Raw genomic sequence first — 19,336 nt, 5'->3', positions numbered from 1 at the left:
CAGGCCCGAAGAATAAGTCCCCAAAAAGCAGCCACAACAAAAGTTGCCACAACAGAGCCAGAAAACTGGCAAAAGTTATCCCTGAGAAAGTCTAAGGAATGGGACAAAAAAGCCGATCCTCATATACCCTAAAGCGAAATGTATATATTTTGAAAATGGTAGCCTAAAAATAACTCCTTTAATTACAACTGAAAGTATTTATAGATAACAAATGAAATCAACTGAATATTCAATTAAGTTCAGTCAGATAGAAAATGCATTTTAATATTTAAACGAGATAAATATATATATATATCGCTTTTCATTTAAGTAACGAAGTGGAAATCAATAAATATTACCTGAAAATAATACGTTAAATTGAATAAAATGTAGGCCCACAGGATTTGCAATGAGAATGCACTGAAACTATAGGCATTAAATGACTGTAAAATATATTATAAAGCTGCAGAGAATATACCCACATTCTTTGAGATAGTTATCATACCCAGAGGCAACCTTCAACAAAATCCAGAACTGCAACTGCATTTCGAAACTCGCCCATTATGCCGCAAGTCACGCCTGTCGAAGGCGAAGGCTCGCCCTTTCGTCCTGTCGCGCTGCACTTGTTTGCATACGAATGAGGAACTTATTTATAGCGGTGCAGGCAGGACTCTAAAGGATTGCACTGTGAACGAAGGAGGCGGACGTAGAAGCCAGAAGGCGTACAAATAACGCTTGGCCCGGTCTATTATTCTATTTTTGTTTTGTGCTATTGAACCCAATGGACGTGCTGGCCAAACAACGCCAAACACCGAAATGGAAAGTGCTGGATTGGCATATACACACAATTTAACTTTTACAGGGTATACACGACTCATCCCACCGCGCTCACTGCAGTTAATTTCAAATTCCACGACGAATTTCATGACGACACATCCTTGGGCGAGATGCACACACGGCCTAAGGACACTTTATGCCAACCTTATGAGTCACCAAAGGTCAGCGTTTACAATACAAAAACTCGCCTACTTGCACTTGAAAATTTGTAAATGCCTTCGGACAGTTTTGAGTGTCAGTTGGCCAAAATAAAAAAGGCGGCAAGACAGTAAAATTAATGCAAGTGACAAGTGTTGTGTGAAGGACGCATTATGACCTTGCATGTCCGCCTGTCAGGGCCAAAATGAAAGCAAAGCTTTGTTGGCAATGAAAACTGTATTTAATTTTTCTGTGAAATTTGGCGAAGAAAGCCCATAATATAAAATTCACTGCGCAATTAAAAGAAGTGGTTTTAGTAGAACCTTACTAATAATAAATACCTCAAACCTCTTATATAAAAGTTTTTTATGTCTATATAATGAAACTATGCCTTCACTTTATTTTTTCGCATATTTATTTATTGAATCTCAAGTTGAATATGATTTAGCTGAAATCTATTGTATTGGAATGATATGCGTTGAGTGTTTTCTTTGTTGATAAAGTATGTAGTTACGAGAGGTTTTCCATTGCCATGCAAATGATCGTGTTCTGAGGAACGTCTAAATTACTTCGGTTACATTGGTTAGATGAGTGGTGGCCGAGTTGGCCAATGTTAAAATGTTTTTCCATCTAGATAAAAGTTCTGCAAGAGCTACTGGCAAAAATCGTTATTCCAAACTACAGCTAGGTAATTTTCATTAACATTTTTTGTTTGTGGCTTTTATGTGGTTTCGACTTGGAGCTCTTAGGTATTACAATTATCTGAGAAATATGATGCTGAGTTTCGACTTCAAATTTTGTGTTGCGATAAAGCTATGAGTTTTGAGACATACATAGATATATTTTTCGTACTTGTATTATATTTTTTTCGTTTCTAAACTCTGAAAAGTGCAAACAGTGTGACTACACATATAGTATAGATATATATATAAAATGATCTTCTTGATTAGTTGTAAATACATTTGAAATATTTTATTTTCCAACATTTAGAATATATTTAGAACACGCAAGAGAATATCTGACTACAAAACTATAAATATATATTTATTCTGCTATATCTGTACTCCAGCTTTCAACTAGACGCAAGCCCGGCCAACGTGTTTTTATTTCGTTTACAATTCTGCTACAAAATCTTGTTTGCGTTTCATTTTTTCCTGTTTTGCTTTTTTTTTTACTAATTTGAAATTGGGACCAAGGTCTTCTGTGTGTTTGTCCTTAGCCGTAGTTTGCTATTGACTTGTTTACAGTCCCCCGAAAAAAGGAAATTGAAAACATGTTTCACTCTTTATGGGGCCCACTGCCGCCCCCATTCCACCCTTTTAGCCCAAACACTTGCCGACATTGTGCAAAAGTTACCCCAGCTTTTCAAAAATTTTCGCCTTTTTTTTGCCAACAGTTTTCAGTTAGCTGGGAAAAATGGGAGAAAACTAAACTTTACTGTGTCTGCGTGAAAATGAAACATTGCTATTGGTGTATCCTTGTTTTTGTGTGTGTGTGTTTCAGAAGACCCATTAAATTAGCCCGCAATTTATTTGGCTTAAAACAGCTAACAGCATTTATAAAATTGCTAGGAGTTTCGAGCTCAACCAATACCTTTAAGTCAGTCAAAATGTAAAACAAAATGTTCCTTGTTAAATTAATTAGTAAACTGGCAATAGGTTTATAAAATTCTCCCTGAAAGTATTATTACTCTCGTTAAAATGAAATAGATAGTGCTTATAGGTTTCAGCTGAGCTAGAATTTCCTTTTCTTGATTTAATCAAACATTCCCAGTATTAATATAATATCCATATATAAGTTATATCGTTTGCTTGGTATCAAAAAATTGTATAAAAAATGTTTGCTTAACAAATTCCTGGAATCTTCTTATTTTGGTATAAATCTGGCTCTTAAAAATTGTGTGTGTTTGGTTTGCAAGAATGTTTCGGTGTTGGTTTAATAGTTTATCTTTATTTATATTCTATTGGTAATATTATGTTCGCCTTAAGCTTCGAATTGATTTTGGCCTGTAATTTCTTGCAAATTGTGGCTACGGGATTTTTTGGACTGAAAATCACTGATGAACAGGGTTTTAAAATTTTTAGTACAATGTTTATAACAAAGCATTTCAAAAAAGCCATTTCAAACAATAAGTTTAAAGAGTTAATGAGAATTTTACTATACGAATGGTGTTTTAAAAGTGCCCTGTTTTTTACAAAAGTTGATTTTCAGTGCAAATCGCTAGCCCTCCAAGTTCCTTTTCGATAAATTCCCATAATTTCAATCAAGCCAAAAGTTATATCAGTGATAAATCATATGCCAAATATATATATACCCCTGACTGCGAGTCGGAGTCGGTCGAATGAGCCTAGTAGGCGATCCTGCCCAGACGCGTGGAGGGCAGCGAGGCGGGCTCCGAATTGGGAAGCTCCCCGCACCGCTGGAGCCAACTCCAGGCCTGGCCACAAACGACACCGACTCCGGCCAACATTCAGAAGCAGTTGCTCCGGCGCTTCGACGTGGTCGTATCCGTGTCCGTGGTTGCATTGGTCACGGCTCCACTGGTGGCCGTGGAGCTGATGGTGGAGGTCCTGGTGGACATCGCTGCTGGCAGCAGCCGGGCCGTGTTCTATGTCTTCTTCAGCGGCTGACCCACTGGCACATTGGCCTTGGGAGTGCGTGACTTCTTCACCAGAAAGCAGGTGAGGAACTCAATGGGCGAGGGTATCTTCTGGAGGCTCTCCTCCGAACTGGAGCTGGACTTGTGGCTCTCGGAGCGCGCATTGCTGCACTTGACCTTGCCACTGGCGCCGGGTCCGGTCTCCAAGGCGTGCCGATAGTAGTTCTTGCAGCACTTCTTGGACAAATTATACATGCGGACCGTGCGATCGATGTTCTCATCGTCCTCATCCTCGCCAGCTTTGAGATTCAGGCCCAGTCCACCAACACCCACATCATGCGAGTGGGAGTTGACCATGCCCAGTCCCTTGCGAGCTGTGGCGGCAGGGGCAGTTGCACTCGTTGGCTGCTGGGGATCCGATATCGTCTGGGTGGTCTGCTGGACCAACTGCTGTGGCAACTTCATCTGCTCAATGGGTTGAGGATCCTCCACGGGCGGCTCCTCCTCCTCCAGATTGTTCTGTGAGTCATCATAGAACTTATAGCTGCGGTAGCGAGTATGCCTGTTGCCCGCCGTCTGGGACCAGTCCCGACCCGATCCCGTCCAGTCGGTGCTGGCGGGCAGGGACAACTGGATGGTGGGTGTGCGATAGTACTGGCGGTGCGGATGGAAGCCCAGGCCAAAGTCATCCATGTAGGACTGCGAGTGTATGTTGTCCAGCTCGTCGGCGACGCTCAGCAAAAAGGGTAACGTCGACATGGTTGTTGATACTTCGGGATTTCTCTGCGTTTTCAGCACACCGTGTTTTTGGGGCCCCCAAAAATGTAGGTATCTATGCTAGGTCCGAGGGATTAATCTCCCCTTTCCGTACACACTTCTCTCCCAACAAAACTGCACTTGTTTGCTTATATTTACTTTTCTCTATTTCTATTCGCTCTGTTTTGTGTTATTTGTAACTTTTTATTTTTTGCAAATTTTCCACGTCGTTTTTCACTCCGGTCAACACGACTGCACGGACTCGAAACTGAAACAGAACTGAAGGAAAATGCAATTTTCAACTGGCACACGACGTCGCATTTATGTTCATCGTCATGATGATGATGATGATGATGGGGAAACTCCTTCGTGAGTGAGAGAAAGCCTTTCTCACAACGCTCTCTCTCGCGAACACTCTCTCACACTCACACTCTCACTCTCTCTCTCTCTCTGTTTTGGTCACGCGCTGAGGAAAACCCGATGCAGTCACTGGATTTGGGTTTATGTTTTGATTTCGCTGTTGCAACGCGGCGTATGCGTGATATTTTTGTTAGCGACCCGAGGCACGGTGTATGCGTGATATTCGGTGGGTGGTTGGTTGGGCGGCTCGAGGGTTTTTCCCAGTTCGCGCCTTATTGTCATTAGTTGGTGGTTCTGGGCATCGCCAACTGCATGATTTCATTTTGGCCTCCAACGTCTCTGCCGCTTTTCGGGTTTCACGTTTTTCATGCCTTTTCAAGCGCGTCCCTGGATTGCCGAGCGAAGGACATCGAGAAGTGGGTGGGGATGTCCTGCGGCCCTGCAGCCCCATTTGGCTGTGTGTGTGTATCTGTATCTGTGGGTGGCGAAATCTTAGTGCGCAATAATTCATTTGTTGGCACAACTGTGAGCTGTGAAGGCTGCGTGTTTGGAAATTGCCGTTAAATCAATTCAATTTTTGCTCGTTAAATCCTCACTTAAGGATGAGGATAACGTGTTGAATTAAACGGTTTTCCGAAAAAACTGGATCTTAGCTAATAAAGGTCCGCTAAAGACAACTATGTGCAACATAGTGCTGTTGGGCAACGAGCTACTAACTCAATTAACTTTTTTACCCTCAGTAGAGCAGAGATCTGAATTATCATGAGTTCATACAAACTCCTGCTTTATTTATGAGCACAGTCAACCGAAAGAAATCGAGAGATTAAATGGAAAACAGGAAATTCGAGCTCTAAATTGGCCTGGGCCAAAAGGACATGAACAGCAGCCCTGCAGCGGGGAAAAGCCAGTGAAAAAGTGAAAAAGTGCAGCAAGGCACACACACACACACAAAGGGTATGCATATATGGGCAGATATCCAGTTGAGTGTCCTGTCTGGCAGTTAGAGACACTTAAGCCTGCGGTGAGCGCCTGTCGTTCGTCCTTTGTGCCACTTATTGAGAGCAATAGACAGCGAGAGAATGAACGAGAGACCCAGCTGGAAAAGGAGGTGCAGGGCATAAATCTTTTACCACTTTATTTGACACACTTTCAGGCCGGAAAGCGGACGGATTGTCGGACGGACATGTGGCCGGAGAGACAGATAGACAGACAGCCCAAGGGCCAGAACGGAACGTCACATGCTCATCAATCGGTCGCTCACATTTGCAGCAATACAGAGTGATGTCCATGTACCTTAGAGAGGTAGTACACTGAACAAAATATGTGATTAAAGCTTAAGCATAACTGTTATTTGAGAAATGCCTCTTTTATTTTTTTGCCTCTTGAATTTTTTTAAATGCAGTCATACCACTTGGTGTCCTTAATATCTAATCCTGTTAGCTGAGGACAGTTGCACTGAATTATTTTAAAACCTTTTTCGCTCAGTGCACAGGGGTTCAGAGACTGGCAGACGATGACAGTTGACGATAAGCGGTCGAGTGGCTGAATCCTTGTGTGCTCCGCAGCCCGTTTTTCTCTTTTGTTGGGTGCCTCGAATGTTGTGACTGGCTTTGGTTTGTTGTTGGCCAAACAAACACTGACGAGAGAAAAGCGAGGAGAACGCAGGGGAAAGGGCCTAGATAACCGGCAGAACCTTCTTCATGTTGGCCTCTTTTGACTCTAGCCTTTTTCCTCGCTTAATCCATTTAATTGCATTTTTTCGTACATTCTGCTGCAGCAGTTAAGCTGCCCCCTTTGTTCTTGTGCATTCCGGTGTGCACGGGGCGTATGTGGAACGTGAGAACGAAGTACGCATACGCCCCAGTAACCCAACCACCCATCGGGTGCATTCAAATATTCATTTGCAATTCGGTGGCTAATGAAAATTCGTTAGAAATGCATTTCGAAAGCCACCCAATAGCCATGTAGTCAAACACCCCGCCAACCCGACTTGTCCTTGTGCCACTTTCAATCCAACTCTTCCGACTGAGCGACTGTCTGACGTTTCGTATCAAATTATCTATAAATTGCGATTGCCTAGGCACGCCATCAATACGAAGGAAAATCCAACGGCCGGAAATGGAGGAGGAGATGGGAGTGTTTACATCCAGTTCGTGTTTGCTGATTGTTCCTTTTTGCCTTACATTGTCGTGTGAAGTTTTTCATATCACTCCATTGAACATATGTATGCACGGATAGCTAGTGATGGCAAAAGTATAAATTGTTCACAAATACATAATAATATATTGGAAAGGAAAGTTCGAAAATATCATTTTTATTGCTAGCCAAATATCGTACCTTATTTTTCCCATATTAATTTATAGTTGGAACATTGTGTGATTAATACTATAAGTACTATTTCGTAAACTATTTGTATAGTCAATATTTTATGGAATAAATAAATGGTTAATTTCCCATCACTGCACACACAACATTTTCTCAAACACCAGTGCAATCAATTTGCCAATGAGAAAATAAACAAGCAAAATACTTTTAAAAAAAAGGAGGAAAAAGGACGTAAAACTGCCTTCTGCCAAGTCTTGCCATTTGCCCGAGATTTGAATTTAATTTTGAGGTCAGACAAAGGCAAAGAGTTTTGGGCCGGAGAGGTTGTTTGTGTGCCTCAAGTGTTGCCTGCATAAAAAAATGCAATAAATATTTAAATTACTATATCCACATGCTGCACGCAAATGGAGAGCAAATTCACATAGGGGTTTTCCACGGGGGATGGGAAATGCGGAGGCTTCTCGAAAAAGTAGGCTAAATGTGGATCGCACTACAAAATAATTAAAAGAAATGTGGCACGGGAATTGAAATGAGTGTCGAGAGTGTGAGAGTCGCATTAAATGTTAAGGAATTGGCAAGGGCTTCGTTTTATTTTAACTGAGTCTTGTTGGGGATTTATGATAATATTAGAAAAAGTAATAACAAAAAATATTAATAAATATTATATAACTCCTTAAGGACTTTTGACACACTTTTTAAGCAGCAATATATATTTACTAACACTCTACATTCCCTCTAATATTGTTTATATTTTGGCATTTATTTTATATTCAAAGCTTTACATTTTTGCACAACATTCGAATAATTTATGCGAAGAACAACAGCAACAACAAAAACCACACCAAAAACTGAATGGGCAACAATCGTGTCAAGTTCAACAAAAGCTTCACCCGCAGTCGAATCCAATCGCTTTGGTTTTAACTTTGTTGTAGTCTTACAAGTTTTTACACATAAATTTCACGGCACGCACAACAACAGCGAAAACCAGTTAATGCGTTTGTCCAAAAAAATATTGGATGCCAGAGGGAGGGGTCTTGCACCCACGCCAACTTCGGAAGAGTCGAGAAAAAGAGACTGCAAACCTAAAGAGCCAAAGAAAAGAGTTGAACTAACTTGAAAGAGATGTAAATAAGGGCTAAACTATAATATTAAATATTACTATTAAACTAATTCAACCATCGTAATGAAATCAGCTTACTAACTCTGCACTTGGCTAGAACATTTATTACTATTAATGCCATCATATCTTCTCAATATATCAAAAAGGATTTTACTACAATTTGTCATATGCACAGTTATTCCAGAGGAACTGATTGATAACCTTAATCTAAATCCATAAGCGATTCGGTTCAATTAAACAGAGTGCATCATTAAAGCTTCTTGATGGCGGATAAAACGGAGCAATAAATTATAGTAATTTTGGGGTCAAATTCAAGCCACCCCCTAAGAAAAACCAAATTTCAATTTGGCCAAAACAAACATAGCGAAAAAGTGCCAAGCGAAAAAGTCGCACTAATTCGCTAATGAGCGGCTCATCCATAATTTAACGAAATAAAAATGTTCAAAAATATTACAAAAGCTGAAAAAATAACTCGAGCAACTAACTGCAGACCAGTTGCTAGTCGGCGATCCCAAAAACTTAATGAAAAGCCCTCGACAAAAGTTTCGAGGAGCGTTGCGCATGCGCTCTTTCATTTTGAACTCTCTGCGATCGGTTGAGGTTGGCCTAGGGCTTTTTGGCCAAAAAACTACAAGCCGAAAGCCATAAGTCACAGCGTTGTCATCGCAGCTTGGCCTGAACTCTGCCAGTCGTCAGCGGTTGTCTCGAGCGGTTGGATCTCCGGTTTGAAAAACATCGTAAGAGCGCTACTACAGTGGACTGCCACGAAAATATCAATAAAATCGCACCTCAGTACCAACACTCCATAACAAAAGTGCGGTGGAAATTGTTGTGCTATTCCGCTGATTCATTTCGCTTTGTGGCGGAAGTTTTCCCCCCATTTTTCACCGTTCGCGTGCGGCCATTAATTTGAATGCGCGGCTGATTTTAATCGCAACCAAAAGCCGCCCACCATTTTCCGGCCAAGTTCGCTTACGTTACGTTAACCAAGAATCAAATAAATATGTGCCACCATTAACCGCGATTGTCATTTGGCCGGCGATTCTTCGATGGGGAAGACGAGAAAAAAGACGATTCCTTTGGCGCGTGTGAAGTTGTGACTCGACCCAATTAGGCAAAAAACAAGCGCAAATAATAATTAACAAAAATATTTTAATTATACCAGCTGATGGCGGAAAAAAGCTTTCACTGCAACACAGCAGCCAAACCCGTTTTCGTACTTAAAAACCCGCACATATACGCATACGCTTATAGTTGTTTCCCTCACTATAAGGGACATAATACGATATAGTAAAGCAGCCGCGTCGCATCGCATTCGGCAACTTGTTTATTTCAAAATTATATATAACAAACACCAAAAAAAAAAAGCCCCAAAACGGGTATCTTATAAATAGTGCGCTTTGTTTCGGCACCACAACAACACCAGATCGACACCCCAACAACTCCGGCTCTCACTTGACGTAGGTCAGGCCAAAGCTCCGCTGGATCAGAAAAAAAACCAAAAACTACAAACCAAAAACAAAAAAGCCGAAACCCGAAAAAGATTCCATACCTGTTGCCGGCGTTTCGATCGAAGGCTCAGAGAGGGGAACCCGATAAATGGGTCTCGCCCCATCATCGTCGTAGACCCCAATCCATCCGATCGTATCTGTGAAAATGATCCACTGGTCTCTGATTGTCAGTGCCCTGGGCGTCTGCGTGGCCGTCTTGGGCGGCTACTGCGGCTGGATTCTCTTCCCCAACATGGTACACAAAAAGGTCGAGCAGGTGAGTCCCCCAAAAAAGGTGTTGAAGAATTACACAAAACTTGAAGAATTTTAATGGATAAACACGAAAGCCGGCCTTGCGTTTATGTGGCTTGTGGATTGATGGGCTCTACCATGATACTTCCAAAAAAATATATGCCTACAAGAACAAGTTTTTAAGTATTCGGTTTCATTGCATAAGCAAATGTTGGCATCTCAGTTAGTAATGGCATATTTGAATGTAGCTAAAAAGTATCTAATGACAAATCAAAGAATATAATAATATTTTAAATAAATTCTCTACTCACTTCGAGCTAACAAGCCTAGCCTTTCATCAAAAAACCTCACAAAGTTTCTATGTCAAATATTTAGTTTTCAAAGTTCACACAGACATTTTCTCTCACTGACCAAACAAAGGCGAAAAAATGATTCTATTGTTGATTTTCGCTGACCGGCAAGTGGCAAATGAAAGCTATACAGCGTTTATTGAATAAGTTCCATAGAATTGCAGTGGGTTTGGCTATCGATGAGTCAGGGAAAGTTCAAAGTTCTAAGTGATGAATAAGATTCAATTAGAGGACTATATTGATTTAATTATATAATATGTGGTAAGAACAGGTTTTCTTAATTCTCAAGATTATAGCACTGAAAGCTTTAATAACAACTAGAATTTATTCGTAATTTCGTGGTTATATGACATTTTTTCATTCATCCGATTAACTGTGGATTTTCATTATTAAAGGGTGTCCGATCCATAAGGTTAGAACATAGCAAATGACCCAATCCACTGTAATTCAGCTTATCCGTAATGACATCGCTGTACATGGCTCAAACCAACGCTTTCCACGCTCGGTAACAAGTCTAATTGCTGGGCCAACAAGTGCAATCTCATTTCCCTCAAATATATCCGAATATCAAACGAAATAATTACATAGATGTTGCAATGGTATTACAGAACAGATCCCTTGGGTCACGCTCCAACCGAATGCCAAATGCAATTGAAATGCCACGAGCAAAGCGAATTAATTTGCTAGTCAAATGCATTTGATTATTATTGGGGTTTTCAACCCATTAGCGCCAAAAACAAACATCTCAATTACGATGCAGGTTCTTGTCCTTCGACGCATTTTATTTATGACCAAGTTTTAATTGCTGGCATTGGGTTAGTTGAACGACCATATTATTACTATTGCTTAGTACCCACAAAAATATTTTATATGTTGTACAAAAAGTGTGAGAACCCATAAAGAACTTCCACAAGATTTCTCATAATGCTAAGTGACGTTTCATAACAATTAGCTTTGCATTGTATTTACTCAACAATAGGGTTACAAATTTAAAGAATATTAAAAGTGTTACTAAGTTATACTATATAAAGTACTAGGTTATTTACCCATCGCTAGGCACACGCTCGTTGAATCAGGCGTGACATCTTCGGCGCTCATTGCCAAGGCAACTAGAAGTACTTGGGTTGACTTTGAGCTGGGTTTTTTGTTTTTTATTGTAATTAGAATGCAAACACAGAGTTTTATCTTTTTGTGCGCAGTGTTGTTGTGTTGGCTTTGCTTTAATTGTTGTAGCGAAGCCAAGTTAATTGCCCTTTTTTTTATATGGCTCTGCCCCTGGAACTTTTGTTTGCCACCCATAACGCTGTTGGGCCGCAAAACTCTTTTTACGAGCCATCGTTAGCAATGAACTTCCGTGTGCACGCGTTTAAGATCCGATCTAGAATGGCCAAAATACCCTCGAAAATCGTAGGGCCTTCAACTTGAAGGTGGTGGTCCGTCCCTTGCACATTAAGCATTTATATTTAAAAATTCAAATGCAGGCGCCAAAGACACAAAAAAAAGCAACTGGCCATAAACAAACGAGTCATGAATTGAAATTGAAATTCAAAGCAATTGAAGTCGGTTCGATGGTCAACAGAAAAATGTTGTTGTGCAATTTGGACCGCCAGCAATGCCAAACAATCACACTCTTTGGGCCTTTATGCCCGCTGTTTACCATTTCTTTCCATCATTCTGACCCACATTTTGGGCCAAATAATAAACAATTTCAAAATTTTTGTTTTATTAATAAAAAAAAAAAAATTAAGGGAACCTTAACTTTTCAGCCAAACCCTTGGCCAATTTGACAGAAGTTACGCATACGCCCCTTTGACCCAGCACATTCTTGTCCCAAATCCAATCTAAAGCGAATTTCGAATTTGAAACACGTTTCGCTTCGGCCTGTCTCTTTGCCAAATCCGCTCTATTTCGCAACAATTATTTGTATTTTTTTTCTGAATGACTTTTGGGCCATTGTCAGCCGTCGGCTGAGCCTCTCTTTGGCTCTTGAGGTTAATCAAACGTTTTGTATGCTCTTCGATATGCTGAGCTGAACCGACTTGCGTGTGCATTGACCTTGAGATCTGCCTTAGCCATATAAATATATAGCCCCGTTTTTGTTCAGCCTTTTTTGACAATTCTTCAATTGTATCAAGTGCAAAGGGGCAGACCATAAAATTATATTGCTGGTCATGCTTCGAGCTTGTTTTCCACTTTTATTTATGTTTCTCGGTCGGCATCTTTATGTTTTGCCAATTTTTGTTTTTTCTGTGAACTGTAAATACTTTTCTGGCTACTGGATTGTAAAAAATTAAAATGGAAGGTTAACATCAAAGGTTTTTTCCAGCATGGGAAATGTTTTTTTCGGACAAAACACAGAAGCGCCGCCTAATTAATTGTATTGTTTTGATAAAATGCGAAATCGATGCAAATATTCCCTTGGTCAATGATCCCCTTCGTTTCGTTGATAATTATAACAGATTATCAAAACAACAAAATAACAATAGAAATTTCATTTTCGAGAAAAATATTTTCTTCAATCGAAAACAGGTTTTGAACTTAGCTCGACTTCAGTTTGATATCGATGCCAACAATTTTGATATGATTTTTATGGCCCCCTCGGCGCCATATAATGTCATAAATAATCAACTAAGTCGCGTGATGAGCAGTATTAAAGTATGGTCTGATAAATATTAATATTAATATGCAAGCATATTAAAAATCTGATATTAATTATACATATTGTAGGATTAAGAACATTAGGTGGTATTAATGGTTAGCTTACAGCCTTTTTAGTAATATAATTTGTAATTTACCATCTTTTCAGAGCGTTGTTATACAAGATGGCTCGGAACAATTCAAACGTTTTGTTAACCTACCTCAGCCATTGAACTTCAAAGTCTACATATTCAATGTGACCAATTCGGATAGGATTCAACAAGGTGCCATACCAATAGTCGAGGAAATAGGACCCTATGTATACAAGTGAGTTCAGAAAGCATAAATAAAGTCCATTTAATAAAGTTTTATGAACTTCATAGACAATTCCGCCAGAAGAAAGTGAAGCACTTTTCGAGAGATGGCTCGAAAATTTCCTATGTGCAAAATGTGCACTTCGATTTCGATGCTGTTGCCTCGGCCCCATATACCCAAGATGATCGAATTGTGGCACTCAATATGCACATGAATGTAGGTATAGAAACCGGCATAGAAAAAGCAAATTTTTGAATCGAAATACCGTTTGAGAAATTAAAATCTTAATAATGAATTTGCAGGCATTTTTACAAGTATTCGAAAGGGAAATCACAGATATCTTTCAGGGATTTGCCAATAGGCTTAACTCTCGATTGAATCAAACGCCAGGCGTACGAGTCCTGAAACGATTGATGGAACGTATTCGAGGGAAACGTAAAGTAATTTTATCCACTAATTTTTTTTTTAATTTTTTATTTTTATTTTTTTTTTAATTTTTTAATCGAGTCTGATACCCTCCCAGCTGGTGATGGTCTGCTTTTCAATAGAGCCCAAACGAATTCGGCTTTGTCCACATACGTAGATACTATATGCAAAGATTTACTCAGTAGCATGCCTGGGTGGGTACTTTTAACTTGACCTGGTAATGGCTTTTCACGGTTCTCCGATGGACGATACCAACACCATCGGCTGGCTATTTGTCTTTGTTCTGCTTTGGGACCGGGCAATCCAACCGATTTATTATTCCTTTCATTTACCGTTTTCAGTTTATTGTTTATTAATAATGGTCTACCCCAGACGTGCGTCATTGGGTATCGTGGGCTTATGAGCTATTAAGCTAATGATTTTTTTATTGCACCAATTATGCCAACTTAACTTTTCGGTTAAGCAAGGTCGGGATCTTAATCGGAATCTGTATTAAAAAGGGTTTCCAAATTTAGAACTTTAATGATGGACTAAATGTTATTTATTAACAGATAACATAATTTGCCGAATCTTAAAAATCTAGAAACTTCGACGGTTAAACTATAATAATTTATCCTATGAAATACACAGTTAGTTGTGTTTTGCACTTGAGATTCTGATTAAAAAAGCTGTGATATGGACACCAATATTTCGAATCTAATGACCTTTGAACTTATAGCGCCCTTTAGCTGGGTACATGGCATCATGATCAGCATTTTCGATGGTGTCAAAGTAAGTTGACCAGCTACTCAGTATTGCTGACAGCTTCGCAACTATTTAATTACATTAATTGCAATTCGGCGCATCTCCTACTCAATATTGAAACTTCAAAATGCCAAAGTCAAGATCATACACATCAGATGTAGAATAGCAAAATTTTGATTGGCACTCACCTTGGGTCTCTCTCGTCTATGTAAATATTTTGATAAATTGTCGAGTCGATTTGGCGGCTGGCGAGGAGAAGCCAATGGAAACGGCAGCTGAAAACCGAATGATTGGAAACGTCAATATTCACACATATTCAACTCAAAAACATAATTAATAATAACAATTTGAGCTTGTGCTTGCTACTAATTTATAGCTAACCGCTCCGCCTGCTGCTAATGCTTTTCAAATAAATTTTAAATACTAAACTTATTCTGCCTTGCCCTTTAGCTTTGGTGATTACCGCATCCAAGATACGCAATTAAAAATATGTGTTTTATCTATATCTATACATGATTATTTCAGTCTGTGCTGCAAATCTCTGAGAACGATCCTGGCCTGGCTTTACTGCTGGTCCACCTGAATGCCAATCTGAAGGCGGTCTTCAACGATCCAAGATCGATGTTTGTGAGCACTTCTGTAAGGGAATATCTTTTCGATGGAGTACGATTCTGCATTAATCCGCAAGGAATCGCCAAGGCAATTTGTAACCAGATCAAGGAAAGTGGATCGAAAACTATCAGGGAGAAGAGCGATGGCAGCTTGGCATTCTCATTCTTCGGTCATGTAAGTATTACAATAAAAACTATTGGAATAATCTATTAACCCCGATATATTATATATTTTCCCGTAGAAAAATGGTTCCGGACACGAAGTCTACGAGGTGCATACTGGAAAAGGTGATCCTATGAGGGTATTGGAGATACAAAAACTGGATGATTCGCACAACCTGCAGGTGTGGCTGAATGCCAGTTCAGAGGGCGAAACTTCGGTCTGTAATCAAATCAATGGAACTGATGCCTCCGCCTATCCGCCATTTCGCCAACGAGGGGATTCCATGTACATCTTCAGCGCGGATATTTGCAGATCAGTGCAGTTGTTCTACCAAACCGATATACAGTACCAGGGTATTCCCGGATATAGGTACTCTATCGGCGAGAACTTTATCAACGATATTGGTCCGGAACATGATAACGAGTGCTTCTGTGTTGACAAATTGGCGAATGTGATCAAGAGGAAAAACGGTTGCCTGTATGCAGGGGCCTTGGATTTGACCACCTGTTTGGGTGAGTTATTATAATACATTCAACAGATTCATTTTAGTTTCATTCACAACTATATGAGAACAATGTAGCAAATCAGGAAAGCATATGAAAACGAAATGTTAAACAAATATTTTCAGCTTGATACCAAATATCATTTCCGTGTTTGTTTTACTAATAATTTCAAATGGATAAAGCGCCGTCATAAAGTTTAATATGTTATATATCAACGCTTAAATATGTCGCGTTGGCACAAATATTTATGTTTAGAATTCAGTTATGTTATCTTCCGCTTATCTGCAGTTCCTCATGTTATTTCACGATAAATGCCAAATTTGCATATCAAAATATTTCCATAAATTTTGAAGATCAACAGACTTCTGTGTTGCCGATCTACTTTTAAATACGATAGAGAGTATTATAAATTTGCCAAACTTAATGCCTCCTTTTTTTCGACAAAGTAATAATCTTATATTTTATTCAAGCAATGAAAGCAAGATACTTAAAGTCATCAAAGTAGGGGATTCCCTTGGCATGAATGAAGAAGACCCAAGAATCAGAAAACCCTACTACCAGTTCTTACAAATAAATTCCCCTTTACTTTTGCTAACCAAAATTGGTTAGAGTATTAATAGTTTGATTTCAAGCAAAGTCCAGTTTCATCATCACTTTGTTTCGGCTGAAATAATACTGATTTAATTTAATTAGCATTTTATTTATGTTTTTAGTTGAGGTATCTGATAGTTTGTTTGTTATCCTATATTTTGTGGATACTTAACTCAGATTGTTATGATTGTTTGATCACTTCTATATAAACTTTATAATTAACTGGAGCATTGCTAGACGGCCAACCAACTGATCACCACTAAAAATAAACGAAAGACTCAAGCAATGAACTTTCCGCTTTGTTGTGCGACAAAATACCCAGGGAAACCGGAAATATTTGAAATAAATTTTTGACAATTTCTGCTCTTCGTATTTTGTTATGCAAATGAGCCTCTTTATGTCGTCATTTTGTTTCTCTTATGGCGTTTAATTGTCGAGTAGAACTACCCCAGAAGACACCTTTTAAAACACTCGCCTCTGTCACCAAGTTTTGCGGTCGATTAGCTGAGTAATTATAAATCATCGTGGCATCCGAGTTGGTGCGAGATCTAGTTTGAATTTTAATGCGTTTTATATGCAAATCAGCAGCTTGATAAGTGCAAATTGAAGGCATCAAGAAACACAGGTAATAAACTTAAAATTCATGGCTTAAAAGATATAAAAAATCTCCAGATTTCTCAATAAACACGCGCCATCATCTCCTAGCCGACAAATTGCAAACGCTTTTCGTTGCGACTTTGATTTAAGCATAGATTCACATACCGATTTCGATGATCTCGAACCTGTGTGGGCTGGCTTTGATCTTCTTCGATTGTTTAATTTCTTAATTAACACTCGAGATTCGTGAAGCAAAAACGTTTTGCTTCGCATTCTGATCTTAAAATCGCCGCAGGCATTGCGCATTTGAAATCAAAAGTGTTGCCTTTCATTCAACTAGGCGATATAATGAGCCGCTCTTCATTATGATGTTCTCAAGTGATGTGAACGCTCTACAAATTGAAGCATTAACTTTGATTTTTTATTATATTTATTTGTTTGGGTGTTTGCTGATCGCACACGTTTCATGCTTGAGATTCTTATGGCAATGCCTTCCTTTCGTCGTATTTCTTTTTTGTTTAATTGTTCAAACGTGAGTTAACAGTTTCGGTAATGAGCATTTGAAATATTCTGTCGGATGAGGAAATTCTTACAAATTGGTTCAGACAGACATCACAAGTAGTTAAGTAAATAAATAAATGTTGTTCTGCGAAAACGTGATGAGAGGCTAAGAAGCTTCCGCGACTTATGAAAACGTATCTTCCAATTAATTTAATTAAATTTAAAATAAGTAGCTGCGTCTTATTAAGGTCACATTATCCAGTTTCTTTCGGAATTATTTCAACAATGTAAACAGAATAATTAAATTGGAATGCAGACAGATGCTTCAAGGAGCTGGTTATGCAAATCAAGGAGTCTGTTTTTATAATGTTTACTTAAAGTAATATATTTTCCATTGTTCCATCTGCATATAGATGCCCCTGTGATTTTGACATTGCCGCACATGCTGGGCGCCTCGAATGAGTACCGCAAAATGATAAGAGGCTTAAAACCAGATGCCAAAAAGCATCAGACTTTTGTGGATGTGCAGTCGGTAAGTAGTATATATACATATATAGTCGATCTAGAAAAATCGTACAGCTATAATTATTCCATTAGCTGACGGGCACGCCTTTGCAAGGCGGCAAAAGGGTTCAGTTCAATATGTTCCTCAAGAGCATAAATCGCATCGGCATCACGGAAAATTTGCCAACAGTTTTGATGCCCGCCATTTGGGTGGAAGAGGTTAGTTATTACCAAATATATTTCCAATTATAATTCATAATATGGTAAATATGATTTATTCGCAGGGCATTCAACTCAATGGTGAAATGGTGGCCTTTTTCAAAAAGAAACTGATCAACACACTGAAAACCCTCAACATCGTCCACTGGGCGACCTTGTGTGGGGGCATTGGGGTGGCGGTTGCGTGCCTGATATACTATATCTATCAAAGGGGGCGTGTCGTGGAGCCGCCCGTGAAGTAAGATATTAATCATAAATCGGTATTTGTTATTGAGAGTAATGTAAAAATGTATTTGTTATACTACTATTATGTGTGTGGATGTAACACAAGAAGTTTTTGTCTACGAATTTGTATATAATTTATTTTTTAAATGTGATTCTATTGTATTGTGATTTAGCGTTTACTAAAAAAAAAAAACAAGAAAAACTACTACGAATGAATGAGAATTTTGTTTTATTTGAAATTTGGAATATTACGATTTAAGTCGTGCTATGGATCTGCATTTCTTAAATACACTTGATTCCTAGAAATCGATTTACACTCTAGCATTATTTGGTATTTGTTTAACATGATTTATTTTTCTTAGAAGGAGAATATGTGGCATGACTTGTGGCTTTAATTAGGGACTCCTCATGAATATCTGAATGTCTGGTTTTCGAAGAAAATTAATTTCAACAAAATGTTTAAACATTCCATTTAATTTTTTCGGACTTCTAAATCAATGCTAACCACAAGATTCACTTTGCATAGCCAAAGCCTTGATCAAACAGCCTCCCTTCTCCCTGGCCATGACTCAAGTTCAAGACCAGTTAATGAGGGAACCCGGGTATTAATCAATCAGCCAACTGTTTTTGGGCCCACCAATTTGCACAAAAAAAAGCGGCAATTAAAACACAGTTTATATTGCATCAAATTGGCTATCATAGAAACAGCAAAAACTTAGGCAACAGAGCCAAAACCAAAAACGAACTACGAAAAAGCGACTTGGTCAATCGAGAGATGCAAACAAATATATTTCACTCGGCGGATAAACGAAGACGATCCAAGGTGTTTGCATTACAATGCGATTGAGACACTATCTATGGGGTGGGGTCCCCATCTCGGGAATTGATTGACAGCCGCAAAGAGCGCCTGTCGATCTCATGATAGAGACTTACGACGCGTTTATAAACGCGTGAAAATCGCTCGCGACTCGCCACTCGGCCGTCCCATAAATACGGGTATTTCGCATTAATGAGGAGCTAATGGCCCGGGCGACTGCAGAACTTTCTAACCAATTTTTATGGTTGATTCGATAATTCTGTAGTCTTTTCGCGCT

General features: G+C 39.2%; 3 protein-coding genes across 10 annotated transcripts in view; 1 reads left to right on the top strand and 2 right to left on the bottom strand.

Moving 5' to 3' along the window:
- LOC6737177 (fibrillin-1) overlaps window positions 1-19,336 on the bottom strand; it is a 109,070-nt gene that overhangs the window by 7,532 nt on the left and 82,202 nt on the right. For all 4 annotated transcript variants that reach the window (XM_016171050.3, XM_039294054.2, XM_016171051.3 and 1 more), the window contains exon 2: window positions 14,517-14,603. The gene's annotated coding sequence lies outside the window, so the exon portion shown is untranslated. The remainder of the gene's footprint in view (window positions 1-14,516; window positions 14,604-19,336) is intronic.
- LOC27206285 lies at window positions 1,352-4,597 on the bottom strand. Its single transcript, XM_016171049.3, has one exon. It carries the CDS (start codon window positions 4,310-4,312, stop codon window positions 3,563-3,565), a length of 750 nt encoding a protein of 249 aa, XP_016030864.2. The 5' UTR covers window positions 4,313-4,597; the 3' UTR covers window positions 1,352-3,562.
- Window positions 5,162-18,458, top strand: LOC6737174 (sensory neuron membrane protein 2). 5 transcript variants are annotated; one of them, XM_044922909.1, is made up of 12 exons: window positions 5,162-5,331; window positions 5,413-5,623; window positions 5,823-5,971; window positions 7,771-9,881; window positions 13,013-13,170; window positions 13,227-13,374; window positions 13,461-13,598; window positions 14,854-15,114; window positions 15,182-15,614; window positions 17,708-17,826; window positions 17,892-18,017; window positions 18,083-18,458. In XM_044922909.1, the coding sequence occupies exons 4-12, from the start codon at window positions 9,771-9,773 to the stop codon at window positions 18,257-18,259; spliced, it is 1,671 nt and encodes a 556-aa protein (XP_044778844.1). In that variant the 5' UTR covers window positions 5,162-5,331; window positions 5,413-5,623; window positions 5,823-5,971; window positions 7,771-9,770; the 3' UTR covers window positions 18,260-18,458. The 5 variants fall into 5 exon arrangements, with proteins under 5 accessions (XP_044778844.1, XP_044778845.1, XP_016030862.1 ...); XM_044922910.1 differs by having other exon boundaries at window positions 5,410-5,971; XM_016170015.3 differs by having other exon boundaries at window positions 5,162-5,971.

The sequence above is a fragment of the Drosophila simulans genome, chromosome 3L (assembly GCF_016746395.2).
Source record: "Drosophila simulans strain w501 chromosome 3L, Prin_Dsim_3.1, whole genome shotgun sequence".
Classification (NCBI taxonomy): domain Eukaryota; kingdom Metazoa; phylum Arthropoda; class Insecta; order Diptera; family Drosophilidae; genus Drosophila; species Drosophila simulans.
Note: the sequence above shows the minus strand (reverse complement) of the source record. Positions and strands in the feature narration are given on the sequence as shown.